The following is a 22,522-nucleotide window of genomic DNA, read 5'->3' as shown; positions in this document are numbered from 1 at the left end:
CAATCCCAGTGCACTCAGTTTCGCGTTAACCAAATGTTTCAATTTAAATTTTTTTAAACCTTGTTCCGACCATTAAAAATTGGGAGGAACTTTCTATACGGTTTTATGTTAGCTTTTTTTGTTTTCCAATTTTCATACAATTTTCCTGAGTTTTCTTAAATTGTTTAACGAGAATTTTGATTTTTTTGTGTGTTTCTGACGACACTAATGGCTCTATGGATGAAATGATGCTTATCACACAATTTAAAACTTGCATGAAAAGTGTTTTATATGAAAAATAAAGTTTTCGGATAGCTGTGAAAAATAATTCATAGGTCATTTCAAAATAATCTATTGCGCTGTTTTTAGGCTCTTGTTTTTAGAATAAGAGCATTTTAGGATTAAAAATGTGAAATAATTCAAGAAAAGTAGTGTTTGTGTTAAAAAAAGGGGCGGCAAGCATTTAATACAAAATTACAAAAATTTCCACATTTTTGTTTTTCAACACGGATCAGCCCAATTGCGGCATACCGGTTAAACCTCACTAATTATCCTTGGTGCGAGTTTTTGCTTTCGACTTTCAAAAAAACGCTACTTTTCGTTTTCGACCAATTAGTGCTTCCGATGAGTTGTCGCCTCACCAGCGAGAATTTAAAAAACAATGAGTATCATACATTTCTATAGCATGCAAGCGGCTCATTTTGACATTTTGGAACACCTTTTTATCTGTGAAATTATATGGCAAGCTTTTTGTTCCGACCATTGAAAATGAAGAGGAACTTTGTATTCGGGTGTGCTTTATTTTTTTTGTTTTCCACGCAAAATCAGGTACCACAAACAATAATCACGCTGGGTTGAGGAAAAAATTGCACTTAAGCTTTTCCAACCTTGATTTGAACCAGATTAAAAAATTAGCAATTTTTTTTAGTGTCGAGAGAAAACAAAATGAAATTTTTGATTTTTCTTCGTGATTCGAGCAAATAAAGCAAGCGAGCAGGCTTACAACAGCTGAATAATACCTAATTTAGGACCTTAAAACTTAATTTTAAGCAAGTAAAACTAGTTTTTGGAGTTTTTTAATTTCGTTTTTGGAACCAATTTTCTAATTTTTTTTTGTTTTCCTAGTCATTTTTCAGCAAAAATTTAGTCCAATTTGCTTTTGCTACTATGACCGTCTGTTATCTCTGAATTATATTTTTACGTCAGATTCTAATATCACACCAAGCTGAAAAAACTACACTAATTTGGATTAAAAAATTCTAAATCGTAGTTTTTAAAGACTATGGTCGGAACATTCTGTGCTACTTCACAGTAACCAGCTATTATTGTTTGCTATTATGGAATTGAATAATTCTCATTCCGTGATCATTTTTTATATAATGTAAGCACACGTTGAGAAAAACGCGATAATATTGAGACTTTCGAAGAAAAAGAACGCCATATTTGTGCTCGGGGTGTTTTTTCTCCAGACAAGTATCGAGTTTTTAACGTGCAATTGCTGACCAAAATTTTTAATAACATTCAAAAGGTACGGTTGTCCTGAGCTCAAATTCAAAAAAATGATTCACATGTTTTGGTAAAAACTAATTTGTAGGTTTCAAAACGTTTTCTAAGTTGAGCGAGCAAGCTTAAGTAGTCTTAATTTATGCTGTTTACAAAAATTTATTTACGCTCAATTTTTTTTTAGTTAAGTTAGTTTTCGGAGCTTCTCAACGCCATTTTGGGAATCAAAACTTCAAAAAAAATTTAACAAAAAAAAATGTGTGATTTTTTTGGTTTTTTTTTCAAGATTTTTTGGATCATTTTTCTAGTCATTTTTCTTCGAAAATTTTTTCTCGATTTTCCTATTCTTCTATAAATATCGAACGTTCTAAATTCTAGTTTTTTGCTTATCACGCCACCTAAAAGTAACGACACTAATTTGAAAAAAAACTGTTTTGTGTATGTTTTTTAAAGACTATGGTCGAAACCTTCTGTTCTACTTGCACAGAAATCGGATATCTTTGCTTAATATTTAACTTTGGGTGTGAAAAAAAAACAAATTCCATTGCTTTTTTATAAAAATTTAATTATACATTTTTTCTTATATAAAATTTTTTAAATGCCTGCAAAAACAGTCGGAAAATTCAGTGTTTTCTTTGGTCTCGATGCGAGTAGTCTTGTTTTTTATTTCAAGAGCAGTTTTTTCATTTCAACTTTCTAAAACGCAAATAGTTTTGCGTTATCATTTTTGCGTTATCATTTTGCGTTATCATTTTTCAAAATGTTAAGCTTTAAGATTTTAAGTCACTTTGTAGAAGTTAAGGGGCAGTTAGGCCCATTCAGGGTTTCAACTTGATACGGCCAGTCTTTTTTTACTAGATGGCTGATTAAATTCAAACGGTCGTACCCGATAGTCTGGATAGGTTTTGTTTATGGCTAGAAATGAGTGCTTTTTGATACTGAAAATATGCAAAAAGTCAAATAGCAATTTTTTTGTTGAGAATGGTTTTGTACCAATTGTTCTCATTTTCTTCAGCGCTTGCTCGCAGCATAAAAACGACGTCCATGCCAGTCTAATAGAAGTCTAATTTTGTTTGAAAAAAAGTCTATTGATTTTGTCAATAAACAAACCGATTAGTTATTGTTGTTTGTTTTGGTAACCTTTATCACTTGCGTTTGTTGTGATTCTATTTGAATATCCTGAGGGAATTAATCGCTTTCAGCCAGACCCGTGGAGTGAATCTAAATTTGGTGCTATTTGCATTTCTATCAATCAGCCATCAGTCACTCGTATTGCCATTGCTTTCATCCCTTGTCCCCCCAAATTGGGCAAATTTGTTTGATTCCGTCATAAAAGGTGGAAAGGCAAATATTTATTTATATTGCATGACTGCGCTCGTTTGAAAGAGAGAAGATATAGATCATATACTAAAGGTCGCTTGTCTTTTGATAAACAACCATTCGGACGCTTTCAAATGAAGTTCAGGCCATTGCTTTCAAATTTATTGGCCTTGTTATTAAATGATATCGGATCTAGTTAACAATCCCCTGTGATTTCTGGTTAACACGTTCCCTCAAAATTAGGACTAGCCAAATGTTGAAGTATTGGAAAAGTTTGGGCTCCCTCCTCTTGCTGTAGAGTTACTTTCCAAGAGATGTCTATCTATTTTTAGTCATCCGCGCCCACACAAAGTTCTAGTCGTACGATCCAAATAAAATTTCTCTACAAAAATGAGAAAATTTCAAAAACTTTTAGAAAATGTTTATAATGAACACAATTGATTTTTTGACAAAAATAATTGTGCTTTATTGGGTAGTTTTGAAATTTTAGCTTCTTATATTCAAAGTTTTTAGTATGCCCAAAAACTGCTTGTCATACAGTTCTTGAAACATGAAAATTGTGTGACTAGGATTTTTCTATGCACTAAATGTGTGGAAATGTATGGCTACGTTTTCGGTGTAAGAAGGTCACCCCAAAAAACTAAAGACTCATGGAGTATTTTGATTTGATCTCTAAATACGTAATGCGTAATCAAAAACTTTAGAAAGTTTTTCTCGGGCTTTTAGAGACATGATGATGACTTCTACTGTAAAGAGATGATAAAAAATATTTAGACAAAGCGAGCAATATTTTTTCAAATTGGGCGTATATCAAAAAAATTGATGAGAACAAAACTTAGAATTTTATTAGAATTACTTAGGTACAATTTATCTTTTGAGCTTAAGCCCTTCATAGCCTTCTCAAACTTCCTGGGTCGGTATAAGTCGGTTGTACCGCACTAATTTTTGTCCAAGTTTTAGCAATTTGTCGTCTTATCCCGGGTTGACTTCAATAAAGCAATAATTTTTGTCACACAATTCCATGCGAGGAGTCTATGGAAAGAACGCGTCTCATACAATTTTTGTGAGCAATCTTAACAAGACTTTTTAATTGTTTAACAAGACTTTTAACAAGCCTTTTTAACAAGACTTATACATTTAACAAGATTTTGTAATTGTTTTTGTGTTTTTTGCCGACACGAATGACTCTATGTGCGAAATAATGCTTATCATACAATTTAAAACTTGCAAGATAAAAATTTTCTTTATTGGAACATAAAGTTTTCGGATAGCTGTATAAAATAATTTTTAGGAACTTTTAAATTAATTTATTGCGTGCTTATTTGAATAAGAGCATTTCTATGATTAATAATGGGATAATTTTTATGGAAAAAATAGTTTTTATGAAAAAAGTGGCGACAAGCATTTTATACAATAACTAAATAACTAAACGCTCGCGTTCTTTCTCATTTGCAAAATCACTTCTTATGACAATCAACCGTTTTACCGACAAAAAATCATTTTCGAGGCAAATTTGGAAGTCTTTAACTCACATTTTTGTTTTGTTTTTTGACACGTATCAGCCCAATTGCGGCATACCAGTTAAACCTCACTAATTGTCGCTGGTGCGAGTTTTTGATTTTTCAACAAAGCGCAAGGTTTTTTTTTCGACGATTTGTCGCTTTTTCAAAAAAAGCAAGTTTTCGTTTTCGACTAATTATCGTTTCCGACGAGTTTTAAGATTAAGATCATTTATCCACGAGGGATAGGACCAACATACGAGCTGTACAGCCCATCACGGCGAACCGCTGTTGTGCCCCTGCTTAAGAACTACATGCAATTTTTTTTTGGCGCCTCACAAAGGAAACTTCACAACTTTCATATATGAACGAATAATTGCCATAGAATTCAGTAGTCTGAAAACAATGAGTACCATACATTTTTATAGCATGAAATTTGATCATTTTTGACATTTTGATACACCTTTTCATCTGTGTAATTGTATGGCAAGCTTTTTTTGATACTATGGAACTGAATTGTTGTCAACCCGGGATCACTTTTTGTATAAAGAAAGCACAATTTGAGAAAAACGCGTTATTGTTGTGACTTTCGAAGAAAGTGAGACATATTTGTTCTCGGGGTGTTTTTTTCTCCAGACAATTTTCGACTTTTTCACTAGCAATTGTTGACGGAAGTTTTTAATATCATTCAAAAAGTACGGGTATCTTCAGCTCAAATTTAAAAATTGTTTCACCTGTAATCGTTTTTCATTAAGTTATGGGGGCTTAAATATTGCCATTTTGGCCAACTTGGGACAATTATTTTCAATGGTTTTCAAAGAAAATTTCTGTTTTTTTTTCAAAATTACTCCATATAAATTGAAAAACAATCGGAACATTCAGGAATTCGCCCTAATACAAGCAGTTTTCTTAATTTCTATTTTTGCTTGTTTTTTTCCGAACAGTATAAATCAGCGCTGTACTAATTTGAGATTGAAATCATGACTGGTTCTTCATTTTTGAACATGCATTCTATGAGGTTTTGTATGGCTTGACATTTTATGTGACTTTTATTTTGACCATAAATTGAAGTGGCTTTTTATGTGGCTTGACAGATCGAATGAGTGACCATCTTTTTCGACCATCTTTTTTCTGAACTCTTGAAACTTATTATGTTTCGCCATAGACTGCGGGGATTTGTATGGCCATCAGTAATAGACTGCGTTTTAAATATTTATCTTGAGTATAAGCTTATCACTATTGAAAAGTTTTAACTGTAGGTATATATGTACATCTAAATCGAGCGAGTTTTTAAATTACCTTAATTCTGACGCTAAGGTATCGCCTAAATTGTGGACATCGTGGTCATTATGATTTTTATGTGTTTATATGTATGGCTTACGTGTGTATGGCCCTGAGAAACAGGCGCTGGTGATTGCGTATGGTCCTTGTGTTGGGCTTGCTGGACAGGTGTGTGTTTTTGTAGATAAACCACGTCTCTCGTAACACGTTCGCGGCTGCCGACTTCAACTGCAAACATCATCAAAGTTGTTCTTCCATAATTTTTTTTCTGTTTTTTTTCTACTTTCCTACGATTCACAGAGGATCTCTCTGAAGACTGATGCCTATCTAAGATTATTCTTAGGTTTTTATTCATTTATTATTTTCTAAACTTGGGTTAATATGCTCAAAGAAACTCTTTTTTTCTAATCCAAAGTTTTTGCTTCTAAATTGCAGCATGAATAAAAAATTAACAATAATTGAAGTACAAGCTGTTCGGCTTAATTTGAACTACAAGTTTTGATTGTTCATTGTTCCTTGAAATGTTTTTTTTTCAGAATTTCTAAATTAATTCTTTTGATTGTTTTGAACGTTACAAAAGGTTACATTGCCCTAACTTCTAATTGATAAAGAGCGTGAATCATTTTGTGTCAGAAATTCGAAATACCATTTGTGCTTTTTTTTTCTTACAATTTTGCGCTTGTTGTGTTATTTGAAATTAGCAAAGAAAAAACTGATCAGTTCAAATTGTCAATTTCGAAATTAGAAAAAGTGCTGAATAGACTTTATTAGAAAGTATTGAAGTTAAAACAAACAATACTATAAAAATTGTCGAACTGCAAAATAAAATGGATCATGTTAACTAACCGCTCCCACAACGGCACCGAGTAAAAAATTTCCAACCCTATGAAAAACTAATTCAACGGTTAATTTTTCTACCTTTTCTACCTTCTAACTAATCTAGTAAACAAGCCAAAAAATTCTAAAGACTTAGGACAGAATACGTTGTTGTTGTTTAAGAAATGTTTAGAAATATAATACTGACCCTTTTTGACAGCTGATTGTCCATCATGAAGTTGTGCACGTGTTTCTCCGCCCTGGTCAGCTCCAGTTTCCGGGCGAGTACCGCCACCACCATCGCAGTACAGCCCGCGCCCTGTAACACCCCACCAACTATTTCACAGTCTCTTTCAACCCATTTGCAGTCATAAACCAATTAGTTATAACTGTCGTAACTACTATCGTAATCATACAAGTCAAGAACAAAAAATTTAAATCATGCTCGTAAAATATGCCAGTCAGAAATTCTTTCGAAAACAAAAGTGCCCAAAAAATAGTTACCTTTCAAACAGCTCTTTTTTTATTGGAAACTATTGGAAACAAAGAATTAAATTGAATTAAGAAGGTAATATTAAGTCTCCTCTCGATATTTGCAGAATTTTTAGAAACGATTTTAAAGCAATAATCTAATACACCATCGGTACCATCCTGAAATTTTCTATTCCTCGACATCACCTTTTTCAAAAGTAAACACCTCATTTTACAAAGCTAATAAAAATTGTTATTTGTTTTTTTTTTTATAAAATGAAGCTTCTAGCTATAAAATTTAATACTGTAATGTGTGGACATGCATACCATGAGGCCACAGAGTATGGCCACTCCTCGGCCACAGTAGGTCATGGGGGAGATGTCTCCGTAGCCGATGGCGAAGAACGTGATGCCCACCAAGTACATGGAATCCAGGAAGTTCGATATCATCCCCGATCCATCTCTTCTACGCAAAATCACAAACAATCAACACTCATTTTAAAAACTCATCCCGAATCTCCAACAATTCTGAAAGTTTTTGAAGCCACTGAAATAATTAAGTTTGAAACTTGAACTGGATATACTTTGCAATTATGGCAGTAGGTCTGTTTAGACGGTGCTCCTCTCTTATATCAATTTAAGTTTTTTTTAGCAAGATGAAAAACGTTGAGTTAAAAAATGGCTCCCTACTTTTTAGTACTCCATGCTTCTAATATATACAGCCAGCCAAACAGCGAACATTTTGAATTGCTGTGTCTTTATCCATTATTGTGTTGAAAAATGTTTTTTTTTCACTAATTTTTATTGGGACGGAAAACTTTGAATATGTAAGTCATATATATCTTGCTCATTAACATCTAACTGTACAAACCACAAAAGTTATTAACTTCCTTTTTTCTATTGTGAGTTGCATTGAGTCATTGCCGATTTAAAAAAAAAACAGGTCTAGATAAAAAAAAATTGACCAACAGCAAGTAGCCACTAATGTTTCGGCCACTGCCGGCTTTTTAAAAAAAAAAAACAATAATACTTTGCGTAGCAGTTGCGGATAAAAGGGGATTCAACCCCCTGCCGACCCAAAGGATCCTCCCTCTGAACTGATTTGAGATATCCATTTAAGCTCGCTCACCCTATATTTTTACTGAAGGCGCCTTCGAGCTAATATATACTAACGCCATTTTTCGGTTAAAAGTTTCCAAAAATTGCCGAAAAATATTGGCCAAAATAGGGTTTTTTAGTGATTTGGTAGTGCTCAGAAAAGCAATTTGCTCGATCTAAAAAAAACTGACAATTTGATTTCAGATTTTTTTCAAATCCGCGCTCTCCCCTTCAAAATAAGCCAACATTGGCGCCAAAAGCGCCGTTAGAAACGTTTTAGGGTTAATCAGCCAAAAATAGTCGTCATAAAACAATACCAAAGGGAGACTCTTTAGTTGGTGAGTGGGTCGAATCCCATCTATATAAACTATTTAAAAATCATTTTTATTCATCAGGAAACAAAGAAAACAGTTTTGTAAATTAAATTTCAGCTCACCTTTCCAATAGCAAACGTTTTTTGTTCCGACTAGCAAAGACAAGATGCTATCTATGCTAACTTTTTTTAAAAATTTTCTTAAATCAAAGTTGCATCGCATCGATTGTGGCATCATTTTATTGTCAATATAGTTGTGAATTCAGCTGTAATTAAAATAAAAATAGTTTTCATGCAAAAGTTTTTTTGAATATTTTTGTAATTTTCGTTTTGTTCCGACTTTCGATACGAAAGTAACGGAATACTTGTGCTCGGGGTGGGGTTTTTTTTATATCATTCAAAAGGTATTGTTGTCCTGAGCTTAAATTTGAAAAGATATTTCACCTGTGATCATTATTCGTAAAGTTATGAGGGTTTAAAGATTGCCATTTTGACCAATTTGGGACAATTAACGCGCGATATAATTCGCGCTATTAACGCATAAGCGGAGATTTAATCCGTCGTATAAATCGTTCCAAATTGGTTGAACGAAGCTTATTTGCCATAATTGATTTGTTACAAGGAACGAAATCTCTCTTTTTGTACTCAAATGGCGTGTGGGGGGTTGATCATCATAAGATATTTCAAATTTTAGAAAAAAAATTTTCATTTTATTTTATTTCATTTAAATTTTTTATTTCATTACTGCTGCTCCATAAACCCTAAAGGCAGTCGGAACATTCAGGGCTTCGCCCTGATACGAGCAGTCTTGTTTGTTTTGCAAATTTTTCTTGTCAGAAGATTCGTTTCGGCTGGCACAAAAACTGGTTGTTTTTTGCTCAAAACGTAGGCTGGGAGAAGGCAGAAGCGTATAATTTAAGTTTTTATTTCAATTTAAGATAGACCATATGCAGTGGCGTGCGCAGAAATTTTTCTAGGGGGGGATTGAAATTTTTGAAAATTGTGCGGACCTTTTTGGGGCGACTAATTTAATTTTCCGAGTTCTCCGATAATACTATAAGGATCCTATTTTGTCAACTGCGTTTTTGGGCATTTTTTGAAAAATTTCGACAAAAAATGCGTTTTTTTTGGCGCGCGCTCCCCCCTCAAAATTAGTTATATTGGCACCAAAGGCTTTTAGAAAAATTTTGAGGTTGGTCAGCCAAAAATGGATGTCGTAAAGTTATACCAAAGGGGGACCCTTTGGAAAAAATTGGCAACCAGAATTGAGAGGTGGGGAAGGGGGTGGTCCCCCCACTCCCTTCTCGGCACGCTACTGACCATGCGTCGTGAATGTTTTGTGGTCCACGTTTCATAGGAATGTTTCTTTTCATGTCTAAGTTCTAATTTTTGGGTTCGATTTGGCTTCGATTTAGTCTTCAATTTATGTATTAACACTGTTTAAGTAAGCCTCGGCTCGATTGGTCCGAATTGTAACTTGGCAACCTGCTCATCATTTTAAGTTAGCTTTCAATATGGCCTGTTTTTCATAAATGTCGGCTTGGAGCAATCTCGCGAAGTTGTATCACTCTATTATCGAAAAAATATCATTTTTTTCGTGGACTCTATTCAAGTATGAAAGACGTCGGCAAAGCCACAGCTACTCAAAATTGGACTTTCAATCTTCAGACTGGATCTTTTTTTAATTCGAGCCTTTCAAAAAGCATTTAACATTCCAGTGATTTGAGTCTTTAGGGGATTAATACACTTTGGAAATCACACCACATAAAGAGAGGCAATCCTCAATTGGCGACCAAGTCTGTTTGAACAGAAGTCTTTGTCAACAGGAAAAGCTTAGAAGCGACTTAACTTTGTTAACTTGTAATACTTAAGAGGTTTTAGTATGAATATAAACATCAATGTGTCATTAAAGGTGAATGGAAAAATGGAAACTCAGTTTGATGCTGTCTGGTCTTTCCGCAATGCCGAATTAGTTTTTGATGTGTATATTTTTTTTATCAGATTCTTTTCACGTCGAGAAAGTCATGGCATGAAAATTGCTATTTGATTTTACTTCACATGTAGGAGTTTGGGGAGGGGTGGGGGGGGGGGGGCTCTTAGGAGATTTCTTCCTTTGACCGACCAAACGATTTTCCGCCGATAACTTTGAAACCAACTTATATAAAAATATATAAGAGTCAGCGAGCGGCAGAAAAAAAAAGAAATGTTTATCAAAACCTAAAAAGCACACAAAAGGCAATTTTGAATTATTTTCTTATTCAAAATTTGGCTGCAAAACAAAAAATCTTGGCAAAGCAGGGTATTCTACTAGAATTGTGTAAACATGCACAATATTCTGCATGGAAATTGGAAAATTTTCAATTAAATTTTGATTTTCAATTTCTTTTCTCAAAAAAAACGAAAAACCCTAATGAAATCTCAAATGTTCGAACGTTCGGCGAATGTTCGAATGTTGCTGACGAACATTGGAAGGCAACTTTCGAACGTATTTTGCATCACGACTACTTTCTAGCGTTCTAGGAGAGCTCAGAGAAAGATGACTCACCTCTCGCATGCCCTGAGGACCCATGATGCGACGAACCACAAACTGACTGTGAACACCATGAGAAAGGTGCCTGGACATATGGTCATGAGGGTCTTGATGACGAATTTGGTATTGAAGTTGATCCTATTCAGGGCCCCTATGCTTCTGGAGGAGGCGTCTGTGAACAGTTTCGAGTGCAGCAACATCACCCGACCCGTAAGGTAGAAGCGGGCGAACATGAAGATGGACAGGATGAGCTGCAGGTCGCTGAACGTGAATTTGGTCGCATCTGTCGGGGCTGTACGAAATCATTGAAAAACTCTCGAGCAATTATTTTAAATTCTAAATTGTTTGTGCCGCAAAAAAAGCAAAGTTTTCTAGATTAAAAACAAAAAATAATCATGTGAAAAAATATCTTTTTCACATTTTTTCACTCAAAAATCCAAGACTTATCATTAAAATACAGAGCAAGCGTTATTTTTGCATAAACACTTTAAAATTTGAATTAATTAGCTGATATTTTTGAATTAATTAGCTGATATTTTTTTGAAACATGGCGCCTTATTTTTATTTACTTACGGGCTAGGAGGTCTTGGCTGGAGAGGTTGAGAATTTTGTGGGTGTGGGGGACGAGGAAGGGGGGACAGTGCACGAGACAGACGAGCACCTCGGCCGCCACCTGAGTCACTCGCTCCCACGTCATCGCTATCTGCCAGTCATCCACGCAGTTGTCCACCATGAACAACTACAACAATCAAATTCGTTCTCAAGAAGGGAAACAGACTCGATTATGATTTACACAACCCATAACAATAAAAAGTCCCATCTTGGAAGGACACCAAAAAGACTCATTTGACTGACTGCTCGTATCAGAGCGAATACCTGATTGTTCCGACTGCATTCTAATTTCTATGTAGTAGTTTCAACTAAAATTTTTTTTTAAAAAAGGAAAAAATCTTTTTTTAAAAGTTTTTTTTAAATCATCCCCCACACGCTATGTTAAGTACAAACTGATATATTTTGCATGGATCAAACTATTAATTAGACCAAAAAGTATGCCTCAATCCACTTTGGAACAATTTCTAAGACGGATTAAATCTCGGCTTACGCATTAATAGCGCGAAATATATCCCGCGTTAGTTGTCCCAAATTGGCCAAAATGGCAATCTTTAAACCCCAAATTGGTCCCAAATTGCAATCTTTAGTCAATCTTTACTAAATCTTTGGCAATCTTTAGTCCCAAATTGGTCAAAATGGCCAAAATGGCAATCTTTAAACCCCCATAACTTTACGAAAAACGATCACAGATGAAAGATCTTTTCGAATTTTAGCTCAGATGATTTTACCTTTTGAATGATATTTTAAGAAATCCCGTCAAAAATGGCTAGTTAAAAGTCGAAAATTGTCTGTAGAAAAAAAAACTCACCCCGAGCACAAATAATCCGTTACTTTCGTTACGAAAGTCGGAACAACAAAACAAATTTTTTCGCAGTTTTTTTTTTCTTCTGCCCAAGTTCGATGGTTTTTGTTCCGACTTTCGAAGAAAACGGAATTTTTATGCTCGGTGTTGTTTTTTTATTCAGTCAATTTTCGCCGATCGAAATAATATTTTCCGTTTTTGACAAAAAAATTTTCACACTTCATTGAAGATATCGACTTCCTGAGCTCAAATTTAAAAAGATATTTTACCTCCGATTATTTTTTTTTTAAGTTCTGGGGGCTTGAAAATTGCCAAATTAGTCACGTTCTGGGCTAAATTATGCGCGCTTTGAAGAATTTATTCATATTGCTGATAGCTTAACGCGAATTATTTATAGGTGGCGAATTATCCCGCACGACAAAATCGTTCCAAATTGAATTGAGGCTAGCTTATCAGATCGATCGTATTACTTTCGTACGACTCAACATTTCACACTTTGATATTGTCCAAAATTTATAGGTTTTCAATATTTTCTTTTCCCAAAAATTATTCGGTATGAATTAAGGGAAAGTCGGAACATTCAGGGCTTTGCCTTTATATACGAGCAGTCCTGTTTAAAATGACAATTTTTATACCTTGCGATAAGTATCAATGCCGTAAACTGAAATATTAGAAGATATTCCACCTGTAACTTTTTATGGTTAAAAGTACTTTTAAAATTTCAATCATGGGATAAGTGATGCAAAAACAACAAGATTGCTCGTATCAGGGCGAAGCCCTGAATGTTCCGACTGCCTTTTAAGGTTTATGGAGCAGTAATAATATTAAAAAATTCAATGAAATAAAACAAAATGAAAATTTTTTTTTCTAAAATTTGAAATTTTTAATAAAAATCATCCCCCCACACGCCATTTAAAGTACACAAGGATAAATTTTACTCCGTGTAACAAACAAATATCGCAAATAAGCTTCTTTTAACCAATTTGGAACGATTTCTAAGACGGATTAACTCTCCGCTTACGCGTTGATAGCGCGAAATATATCGCACATTAATTGTCCCTAATTGGCCAAAATGGCAATCTTTAAACCCCCGTAACTTTACGAAAAATGATCACAGGTGAATTATCTTTTCAAATTTGAGCTCAGGACAACAATACCTTTCGAATGATATTAAAAAATTCCGTCAAAAATGGCTAGTTAAAAAGTCAAATTTTGTCTGAAGAAAAAAAAAACCCACCCCGAGCACAAATATTCCGTTACTTTCGTATCGAAAGTCGGAACAAAAACTCAAATTTTCTTTTGTCTTGAGACAAAGAAGTTTCAATCAAAGTTTCAAACGATGGAAACAAAATACACTTTGTTTATCATATTTTATCGTTTTACCGGTAACTAATTTGAAGTCTAAGATTTGCTGACATATGCTGTTTGAAGCTATTGGAAAACTTTTAGTTTGATCAGAAATTAAAAACTTTTTTTATGAAGAGGCTGTTGGACTATTGAATCGAAGCTTGTCAAAGAAAAACTCTGGGACCCAAAAAATTATCGTAAACAGCTCAAGAAGTTCGGATTCTGCACTCCAACCTATTCATTGGAAAGGTCTTAGCCAGACCTTCAGAATAGAAGATCATAGCCAAACCTTTTATTCTGTTTCATGACACACAAAAAATCAAAAATTAATAAAAATTGTTTGACAAATATTGTCTGACAGTTCATAAATGTATCCACAAAAAGACTAAAATCTAAGTGAACTCATATTTTGCAGCAGAGTACCTTTTTAATTTATTTTTCTGTGGTCTAAGAAAAACAATTTGAGGTCGTAGATAAGGCCTGTTGCGTAAGAATGAACAGTTTAAAGTGAGTGCCCAACTCTCTTTGTGCCTAATACGAAGATTCTTTGGCAACCAAACACACCACTCTGACGAGATTCGATTGAATATCTAAATGTTGCCTTGAAGTCAAATTTTTTTTTGTGACCCAGCTAGATCCTTTTAAAAGTTGAGTCGTCTAGGAAAAAAGTAGAAAGATTGCAGCTTCCAGTGGTAACTGATCCAATCTTCTATTTTTTTTCCTTTAAAAATGAGAAAAGCAGTCAAGTTTCTACAAGCTACGTCCTGTAAGTGGCGTTCGAAAGCTTTCATTCTCCATAAATTTTATTGTGTCCATCAGAGAAACAAAAACTATGATAGAATGCTTTTTTTCAAAAATAAAAATGTGAGCATCTCAGACTCAAAAAGACATCAGTTTGATTCTGATTTCCACTTTGACACTGCTGGGGTTTTTTTGGGGTTGAGGGGGGAGGGGGGGTGAGGGGGGAGGGGGGTTGAGCAAGGAAACCGGTACCGTTATTCGTCATACCACTTAGCATTTTAAGCTAAAAGCAATCATTTACAATTGCATCAGCCCTAAGGCCAACTAGAACTTCAGTTCCGAAAGATACAGCAGAAATCATTTTGCCGAAATGCTGTTTAGTCGAGCGTTTTAGAACAGTGCAAAGAAATTTATCTGCGATCGTTTTCCAAGTCAGCTAATTTTCATTTAGAAAGTTTGCAGAGTTTTTACCAGAAATGGTTGCTTCTTTAAGTGATTCTTTGCGGTTTCTTAGTTTCATTCATTTGATTGAAGTTTGACACCCACAACAGGTTTTAGGTCTGACAACCCATCAATGTTCCTATTCTTAAAAAAATCAATTTTATACTTTTAATTTGGTCCGTATAAGGAAGGCATAATTTTTCTTCAATGCTTAATTAGTTCAACTGGTTGTTCACGAGGTGGGTAATCTTTGCTAAAACGATTTTTTTTTCGGTCTGACATACGATCAATTTAATTGCGTCAAAGAATTAAAACGCTGCATAGTTTCTGTGAACACGAAATGCAAATTCGATTCTGTTTAATAGCGGAAGTGCGTCAACCGGCCGCAAATGGTGAGCGGAATTCAGGGCAATTAATCAAGATATTTAAAAGTGAATTTCATGTAAAGTTCACTGGAAAAATATATCGAATTCGATTTGTTTTTCCAGTGAACTTTAACATTATAACTTCACTTTTAACTATCTTGATTAATTGCCCTAAATTCCGCTCATCAATATACTTAAGCAAAAAAAAACGCGGAATCATCAAAAGCGTGTATTTAAGAGAATACGTTTAATTCAGTTCCTCCTGTTATTAATAGAAATGATTAGCTGAATAAAGTCAAAGGCACCTCATTATACCATACTCAAAGAAAGTCAAGAGCTAAGATTTATTTTCAAGACTTAATTAGTACACCTAGGTAACCCTTTGGCCTTTAGGCAACTGTCTAAAAGTAACTCAGCCCAGGATTTAAAAATTTTTTATCAACTCCAAAGAGACTGCTCAGCCTCAAAAAAGTGTACTACCAGAAAAAAACTTCAATATGAGCGGCAGTCGAGACATTCAGGGCTTTGCATTGTTGTTCCGATCTCTCTCAAAAAATGGGAAGAAAATTTGATTTAGAGTCTGTCTCTTAGTGGGAAAGAACTATGACCTAGGGTTCGGTAAGGAGTTATGACATGGGGTCGGTTTCGTATTTCTCTCTCTAGGAATCTCAAGGAAAATTCAGACAGGACCAAAAACGGATTCACACTGCAGCCCCTTATCTTGATTCGGACTTTTTAACAAACGTCAAAAAGTTTTCTCAGCGCCAAGAAAAATTACGCGGCACATTTTCGTTTTTTCACAATCTGAATACATGCAGAGGCTGGCCTCCCAATTAGATTCTTTTTTCAATTTTAACGCTCAGTTTTTTTGGCTATTGTTACCTTTCATGCTAGTATTATTTCATCTAGAACAAAGCATATTTCGAAAAAAAAATTAACGGAAATTTTGGACCGAAAAATGATTTTAAAATTTAAAAAAATCACAATTTTTTTAAAAAATTTTTTGAAAAATTTCTTGATTTTGATTTCAGCGGTCAAATTTCTGCACTCAGATATCTGCGGTCTTTTTAAATGAGTGCGGTCAGAACATTCTGTGCTACTTGAACAGCAACGGGTTATCCTTTGTTCCTCTCTGTTGTTAAATGAGATCAGTTAAAATAAATCTTTCAGAAACATATCATCACTTCGCTCAATAAATAGCATAAACGCAACACAATTGCTCGTACCAGGGCGAAGCGCTGAATGTTCCGACTGTCTCTCAAGCTGTTTGAAGCAATGTTTTCTTTAAAAAATGATGCATTTTCCGAAGAAAAAAAAACGAAAATAATTACAAATCATTCCCCCGCACGCCATATCAATTTTAAACTGATAAATTTTGCTCCTATCTACGTAGCAAGTATGAAGAATAGCCTGGTTTAGCCTTTTTGAAACATATTCTTAAGGGATTCAATCAATATCCGCTTACGCGTTAATGGCGCGAAATATATCGCGCGTTAATTGTCCCAAATTGGCCATAATGGCAATCTTTAAACCCTCATAACTAAATGAAAATTGATCACAAGTGAAATATCATTTTGATATTAAGCTCAAGACAACAATATATTTCGGCTGATAAAAAAAATCCGTCAAAAATTCTCAATTAAAAATTTGAAATTTGCCTGAAAAAAATCACCCCGAGCATCTCAATTATTCCGTTACTTTCTTAACAAAAGTCGGAACAATGACGATAAAGAGACGGCACACACCGCACCTCGTCTTATTCAGAATTTTTGTCCTGACTTTCTCGAGGAAAGCATCGGAATATTTGTGCTCTGGGAGGTTCTTTTTTCTACAGAAAAACTTTGACTTTTTAACTAGCCATTTTTGACGGATTTTTTTTTTGATAATTCAAAAGCTATTGCTGTCCTGAGCTTAGATGTGAAAAGATATTCCACCTGTGATCATTTTTTTAAAATTATGGATGTTTAGAGATTGTCATTCTGGCCAGTTTGGGACAATTAACGTGCGATATACTTTGCGCTATTAACGCGGACGCGATTTAATCCCTCCTAGAAATCGTTCCAGATTGGTTGAAGGAAGCTTATCTGCCATATTTCTTTTGTTTCTAGGAGCGAAATCTATCGTTTTGTACTTAATATGGCGTGTGGTTGACGACTTCCACAAAAAATCTCAAATTTAGAAAAAATGATTTACTTTTATTTTATTACCTTCTTTATGTTATTGCAATACTTTATGTTATTGCTGCTCCATAGACCTCAAAAGGCAGTCGGAATATTCAGTGCTTCGCCCTGAAACGAGCAGTTTTGATATATTTTGAAATGTTGTGATATTTCTACTTTTTCAGTTTTTGTTTGTTAATTCAATGTTTGCGCTTTCAGAAAGGATGAAAAAAAGTAATCAATTTTCACTACGAAAGGTTCTTAAAAACGAGGAGGAAATTTTGATCATTTTGCCAATGACATTCATAGACATTTGAGCCAGGTTATAGAAACAACCGCTGGAGTTCTAGAAGAGAGCAAGATCTTTATTGAGGCCAGATACAATCAAAACTTCATGTTCGGATTATCCCAGGAAAGCCTTCAACCTCGTTCAGCGGGAAGTTTTGGATTAATCTCAATTGGAGATTAACGCCTTGACATTTCATTCAGATTTCAACTGTAGATTTTTGAAGTAATTCAAATACAAAATCTAGAAACATCAACGAATTTTAATAAGGTTCAATGTAAAACCAAACGAAACCCTTTTTGAAACTTCAGCTGCTATACTCAAAGTAGCACTCGTAGTTTGCCCCAATTCAAACCACATTATTTTAATAAATTAACCATAAAACTCTCAGCTTGTCAAATCAAGTTTAAGAATCAAATATTGAAAAAACATTGGAACCTTTGAAATACTAAATCAAATTTGGGCAGGTCGAGATTGACCTTAGCCTTAACTAAAAATAAATACCATAAGCTGCGCCTGTTAAGCATTAAGAATATATTAAACCATTGCTTCAAGATTAGGTTTATGTTGTGACACTGATAGTTTTATTTGTTTCAACAGCGGGGGCGTGCACAGGAAACAGGATTTTTTTAAACTTTTTGGAAGGTTTTGAGAGGAAAACCGTTATTAATGTTGCCTGAAAATAAGTTTGTATCGGCCTTTAAAATTTGACAACAAGAACTAAAAGATTGGGGTAAAAACAATGGCGCAAGAAAAACAATGTTTTTTTTTCTTACCGATTTTGACTAGCTAAAAGAAATCTCCTAGGAGTAAAGTGAGTATCATATTAAAGCCCTATTAGCCCTGACTCGGATTCCGAAGAAAAATTTCAAAAATGGTCTCAGCGTCGAGAAAAACTGCTCTGAATATGTTTTCAGGTTATATTAGACGAAATTTGATTTGAGGCTGACCTCCAACAGTTTACTTCTGCTAAAGTTTTAACTTAAGCTATTATAAACCTTCGTTCCATCATCTTTTCAACTAACCTTAATTTTGTCACTTAATAAATAATTTAGTCACACTTTATAAAACAGAATAATAAAGTCAAGACAAAATGGAGAAAAAAACGAAAATCTTGAAGTTATACCCCCGAAAATGATGAAAAATGAAAATAAAAATTGGGACACAGCTACTAGGAAATAAAATTTAATATTATGGAACTAGTAAAAACGAAGCTTTTTACTTGGTTTAGCCTCAAACTGACTTTTTTCTTAATTTATGACTTTTGCATTATTTTTACTTTTTGCATTTTTCTGGCTGGATATTTACCGTTCGGGATATCAGTTCTGTATTTGTAACTAAAATCCTAAAATCGGTCCATTTTGTAATAAACATTTTCCTTTTCAGTTTATATCATTCAATGTATGAAACTATTTATTAAATGAACCGTTGAGCATGCAAATAATGAACTTAATAAGGATCCCCCTTGTTTGCAACAAGAGTACGGGTTGTTCAAGAGATCCGAAATCCTAGAGAGATTATGGGTTAGGGGAGGCAGAGGCCTTGTTGGGACGTTTATTTCTTTAATTCAAGTTGTGTATTACATAAATCATGTTTCAGTGGTATCAGTTATTGCTTGAGTTTGACACGTTTAAATCAAGCTGATAAGTTAGAGCGTTAGTAGCCCGGAGGCGCCGTATGTTGGCTGGATTTGAAGGTTCCAATACCCAAATTTAAATGGGAGGTGTTTTAGTGGTTTTATATAATGATTGACGTCTTCGAATGAATATTTGAATGTTGTTTAAACATTATAAACAAATGCTGTCCCGTAAAACTATGATTCACTCACAACCAATAGCGAAACTAGGGGTGGGGGGGGGATTCTGGGTTCAGACGCCCTTCCGTCAGGGATTGGACCCCCTGTCGACCCAAAGGTACTATTTTGAGATATCCAATTTTGGCTGACTGACCTTAAAATTTTTCTAAGGGCGCCTTGGGCGCCCGAATCTATGTTAATTTTGAGGGTGGAGCGCGCGCCGAAAAAAACGCGATTTTTTGGTGGAAATTTTCCAAAAAGTGCCTAAAAACCCCTTTTTTGGGCTTTTTTCTAAAATTGCCTGCGGCAGAAATTTTGGTCAAATAAGGGTCGTTATAGTAGTTTGGGAGAGCTCAGAAAATCAATTTGGTCGACCTAAAAAAAGGTCGACAAAATTTTTAATTTTTTTTTTTTTAATTTGACCCCTCGAGAAATTCCTAGATCCGCGCCTGCTCACAACGAGTAAAAACTTCATGCGATTTTTTAAATAGAAATATAGTATCATCCCGGCAAATATGTATTTAGTGAGCCGCGACAGTTGAAAGTGTTGTACCAATAACATTTAGAGCTCAGATAGATGGTCTTTAGGTGCACTTTAAAAACATTACAAATGGACTTTTACAAAATTAGGCACATTTTGAGTGAAGTGGTGTCAGTTGCTCATTTGACGCCAGTGAGCGGATGCTGGCTAATATTTTGCATTAGTTGAAATTGGAGATGAATTACAGACCAGTGACTAATTTTTGTTGTTCCACGTCGCCATTTTACTTAATGGTTCTCTTCTAGATGAAATGTCTAGATGAAGTGTCTAGAGAAAATATGGGGCATTGATTTCTGATAAACATACCATATCTGTATTTTTGAGTACTATCATGCAACCAAGTTATTTGAAAAAATTATTTATTGTTAGGGCGACAATTCGTAACAAGCGACAATTCGTAACAATCGGCAATGCGTAACAAGGCAGTGGCAAGTAGAAGTCGCTTGCTCCACTGCGCTTACATCCGGCACAAGAGAAATACTGCGCGTGAACCACTGTTCCCCGCTGAATCTACTGTTACGACTTTTCGCTTGTTACGAATTGTCGCCTGTTACGAGCTGTCGCCTCTCGGGTTGACCAAAACTTCTTATCATATATTTTCCATATACGAAAATCTTCCTACCACGCAATTCCGTACAATTTCATAAGTGCAAAAAGTTGAATGAAATCTTTATGATAAGCATTTGTCCATATGTAAAAATTGTATGACAAGTATTTTTTCATAAATCAAAACATTTGATTGCTTTTTTTCTAAAATTAATTTCTGAAAGATTTTGGGTTGTGTTCGTAACCGAACGCAAGTGACAAAGAACTTGGTTTGCTCAAAGCTGGAGTTACCAAAGGTTGAACGGTCTTGGATAGAAAACTACCTGAATTGTCTTAAAGTTGTCTTACACAAATGATACAATGAGGGTAATAAACTTTTTGATTTTGGCGATGATTATTTTTGAAATTTTAATTTTTAAATTATCAGATATTGATCAACGCATGAATAAACATATCACGCAAAAAAAGCATATCACACTGGTGACTAGTATTTTTTTGATTAGTATTTTTGTTTTTATTTAGCATGCCAAAACAGGAAAAAAATCATGATGACAATTTGATGACACAATTTTCGCAAAATATATGAAATAAGTACGAGTAGTAATTTTTCATAGACTTAGTTTATGGAATTGTATGATTAGCATTTTTGGTCTATGCAGGTCAACCCGGGCTATTACAAATTTTCGCATCGCGGAACTTATTGATTAAACGTAACGCCAAATGCTCAATTGACGCAATGTTTAAAATGTTTTTAAGGAAACGACGGTTAACTAAATTTTTCAGGATAAATGTTCGAATTCTGAATGAATTTTAATTTCATGAAAAGCTTTTCTTCATTTCGAGGCCACTTCTTGATTTGAATGGGTATCAAATTAACTTAATATTTTTATTTTCTTGGCTTTTTCCCATGATAGCCCCATATCTCAAGCAAAATAACATTCTTATAATAGATTTAACTTGGTGTTGAGGTGGCTATAATTTTAATTTTTTGTTACTAGACTGGCAATACAATAATGGGATATAGCCCTATCTCTAACTTTGCTCGGTTTTAATTTCCTCATAATCCAGTAAGTGTGATCAGCTTTTTTTTCAAAAAATTAATCTAAGCAGCACGTAAAGAAAAAGAAGTTCAGTTTCTGCAAATTAAGGTTTTGCAAATCAATTGAATTCATCAAAAGATTAAGTGTTCAGTGAAGCAGTCAAGCTATCAAAACAATAAGAAATGGTTCCAAATTTGACGACTTGAATTGTTTTCTTCTATCAAATTTTTGCGTACAAAATCAAGTAGTCAGAACATTTAACTTTTAAGTAACCAATTCGAACCACCAAAAAAATTTGAATAGGTTGCTTTGAAAATTTTACTTTTGGCGAACCATTTATAAAAGTCAAAATAAATTTTTTTGCGAACAAATTTTAACAATCGAAACAACTTGAACAGTTTCAAACTTTATCTGCTTGACTGGCGTAATTGAAAAAAATTTTTCGCGAACTGATTCAAACTTTGAATGAATTTAAATTGTTTTACGTTTTCATCGAATGAAAAGCTCGTTTGGTAAAATTTGAAGTTTTTTTAATCCACTTTACGCTATGAAACACTAAAATGTTTTTAAGTGTTATTTTAAGTGTTATTAAGATTAACTCCAAAATTACAACTGTTGTGGCGAACTGTTGCGGATTCACCTTATAAAATATTCTGTCAAATTCCCCATTGCTGAGGTTGCATCAAAAATTTTGAAATTTAAAAACGTTTTTGGAAATGAAAAAACCTAAATAATCGAGATATTTTTGCTTAAGTACCTTATTATTAAAAAAAATTTCAGTTTTGGCGCCACAATTGTAAATTGACAGCTTGCTTCAAAAAATAAACGTATAGAAAACAAAAAAGCTAATTAATACAATTTAACTGGTTTAAATAGTATGTCTTGTTTTGTTTCCTTCAAAAAATTTCAAGTCTTGGAACCAATTCAACTTAAAAAACCTCTCAATGTTTCAAATTTTCTTCTCTTGACTGACTTGCTTCACAACGTAGTCGAAAAAGAGTTAAGCAAAGTGACCATGAAATCAGATAGCGTAAAAA

At 34.2% G+C, this 22,522-nt stretch overlaps 1 protein-coding gene across 2 annotated transcripts in view; it reads right to left on the bottom strand.

Moving 5' to 3' along the window:
• LOC134851698 (uncharacterized) overlaps window positions 1–22,522 on the bottom strand; it is a 44,348-nt gene that overhangs the window by 5,752 nt on the left and 16,074 nt on the right. Inside the window, exons 3-7 of one of the 2 annotated variants that reach the window (XM_063867903.1) lie at window positions 11,384–11,549; window positions 10,826–11,102; window positions 7,197–7,335; window positions 6,607–6,717; window positions 5,683–5,810 (exon numbers count right to left, since the gene is read on the bottom strand). In XM_063867903.1, coding sequence (XP_063723973.1) covers window positions 5,683–5,810; window positions 6,607–6,717; window positions 7,197–7,335; window positions 10,826–11,102; window positions 11,384–11,549 — 821 coding nt within the window. The remainder of the gene's footprint in view (window positions 1–5,682; window positions 5,811–6,606; window positions 6,718–7,196; window positions 7,336–10,825; window positions 11,103–11,383; window positions 11,550–22,522) is intronic. The other variant, XM_063867911.1, reaches the window with a different exon arrangement.

This window comes from Symsagittifera roscoffensis, chromosome 1, assembly GCF_963678635.1.
Source record: "Symsagittifera roscoffensis chromosome 1, txSymRosc1.1, whole genome shotgun sequence".
Classification (NCBI taxonomy): Eukaryota; Metazoa; Xenacoelomorpha; order Acoela; family Convolutidae; genus Symsagittifera; species Symsagittifera roscoffensis.
Note: the sequence above shows the minus strand (reverse complement) of the source record. Positions and strands in the feature narration are given on the sequence as shown.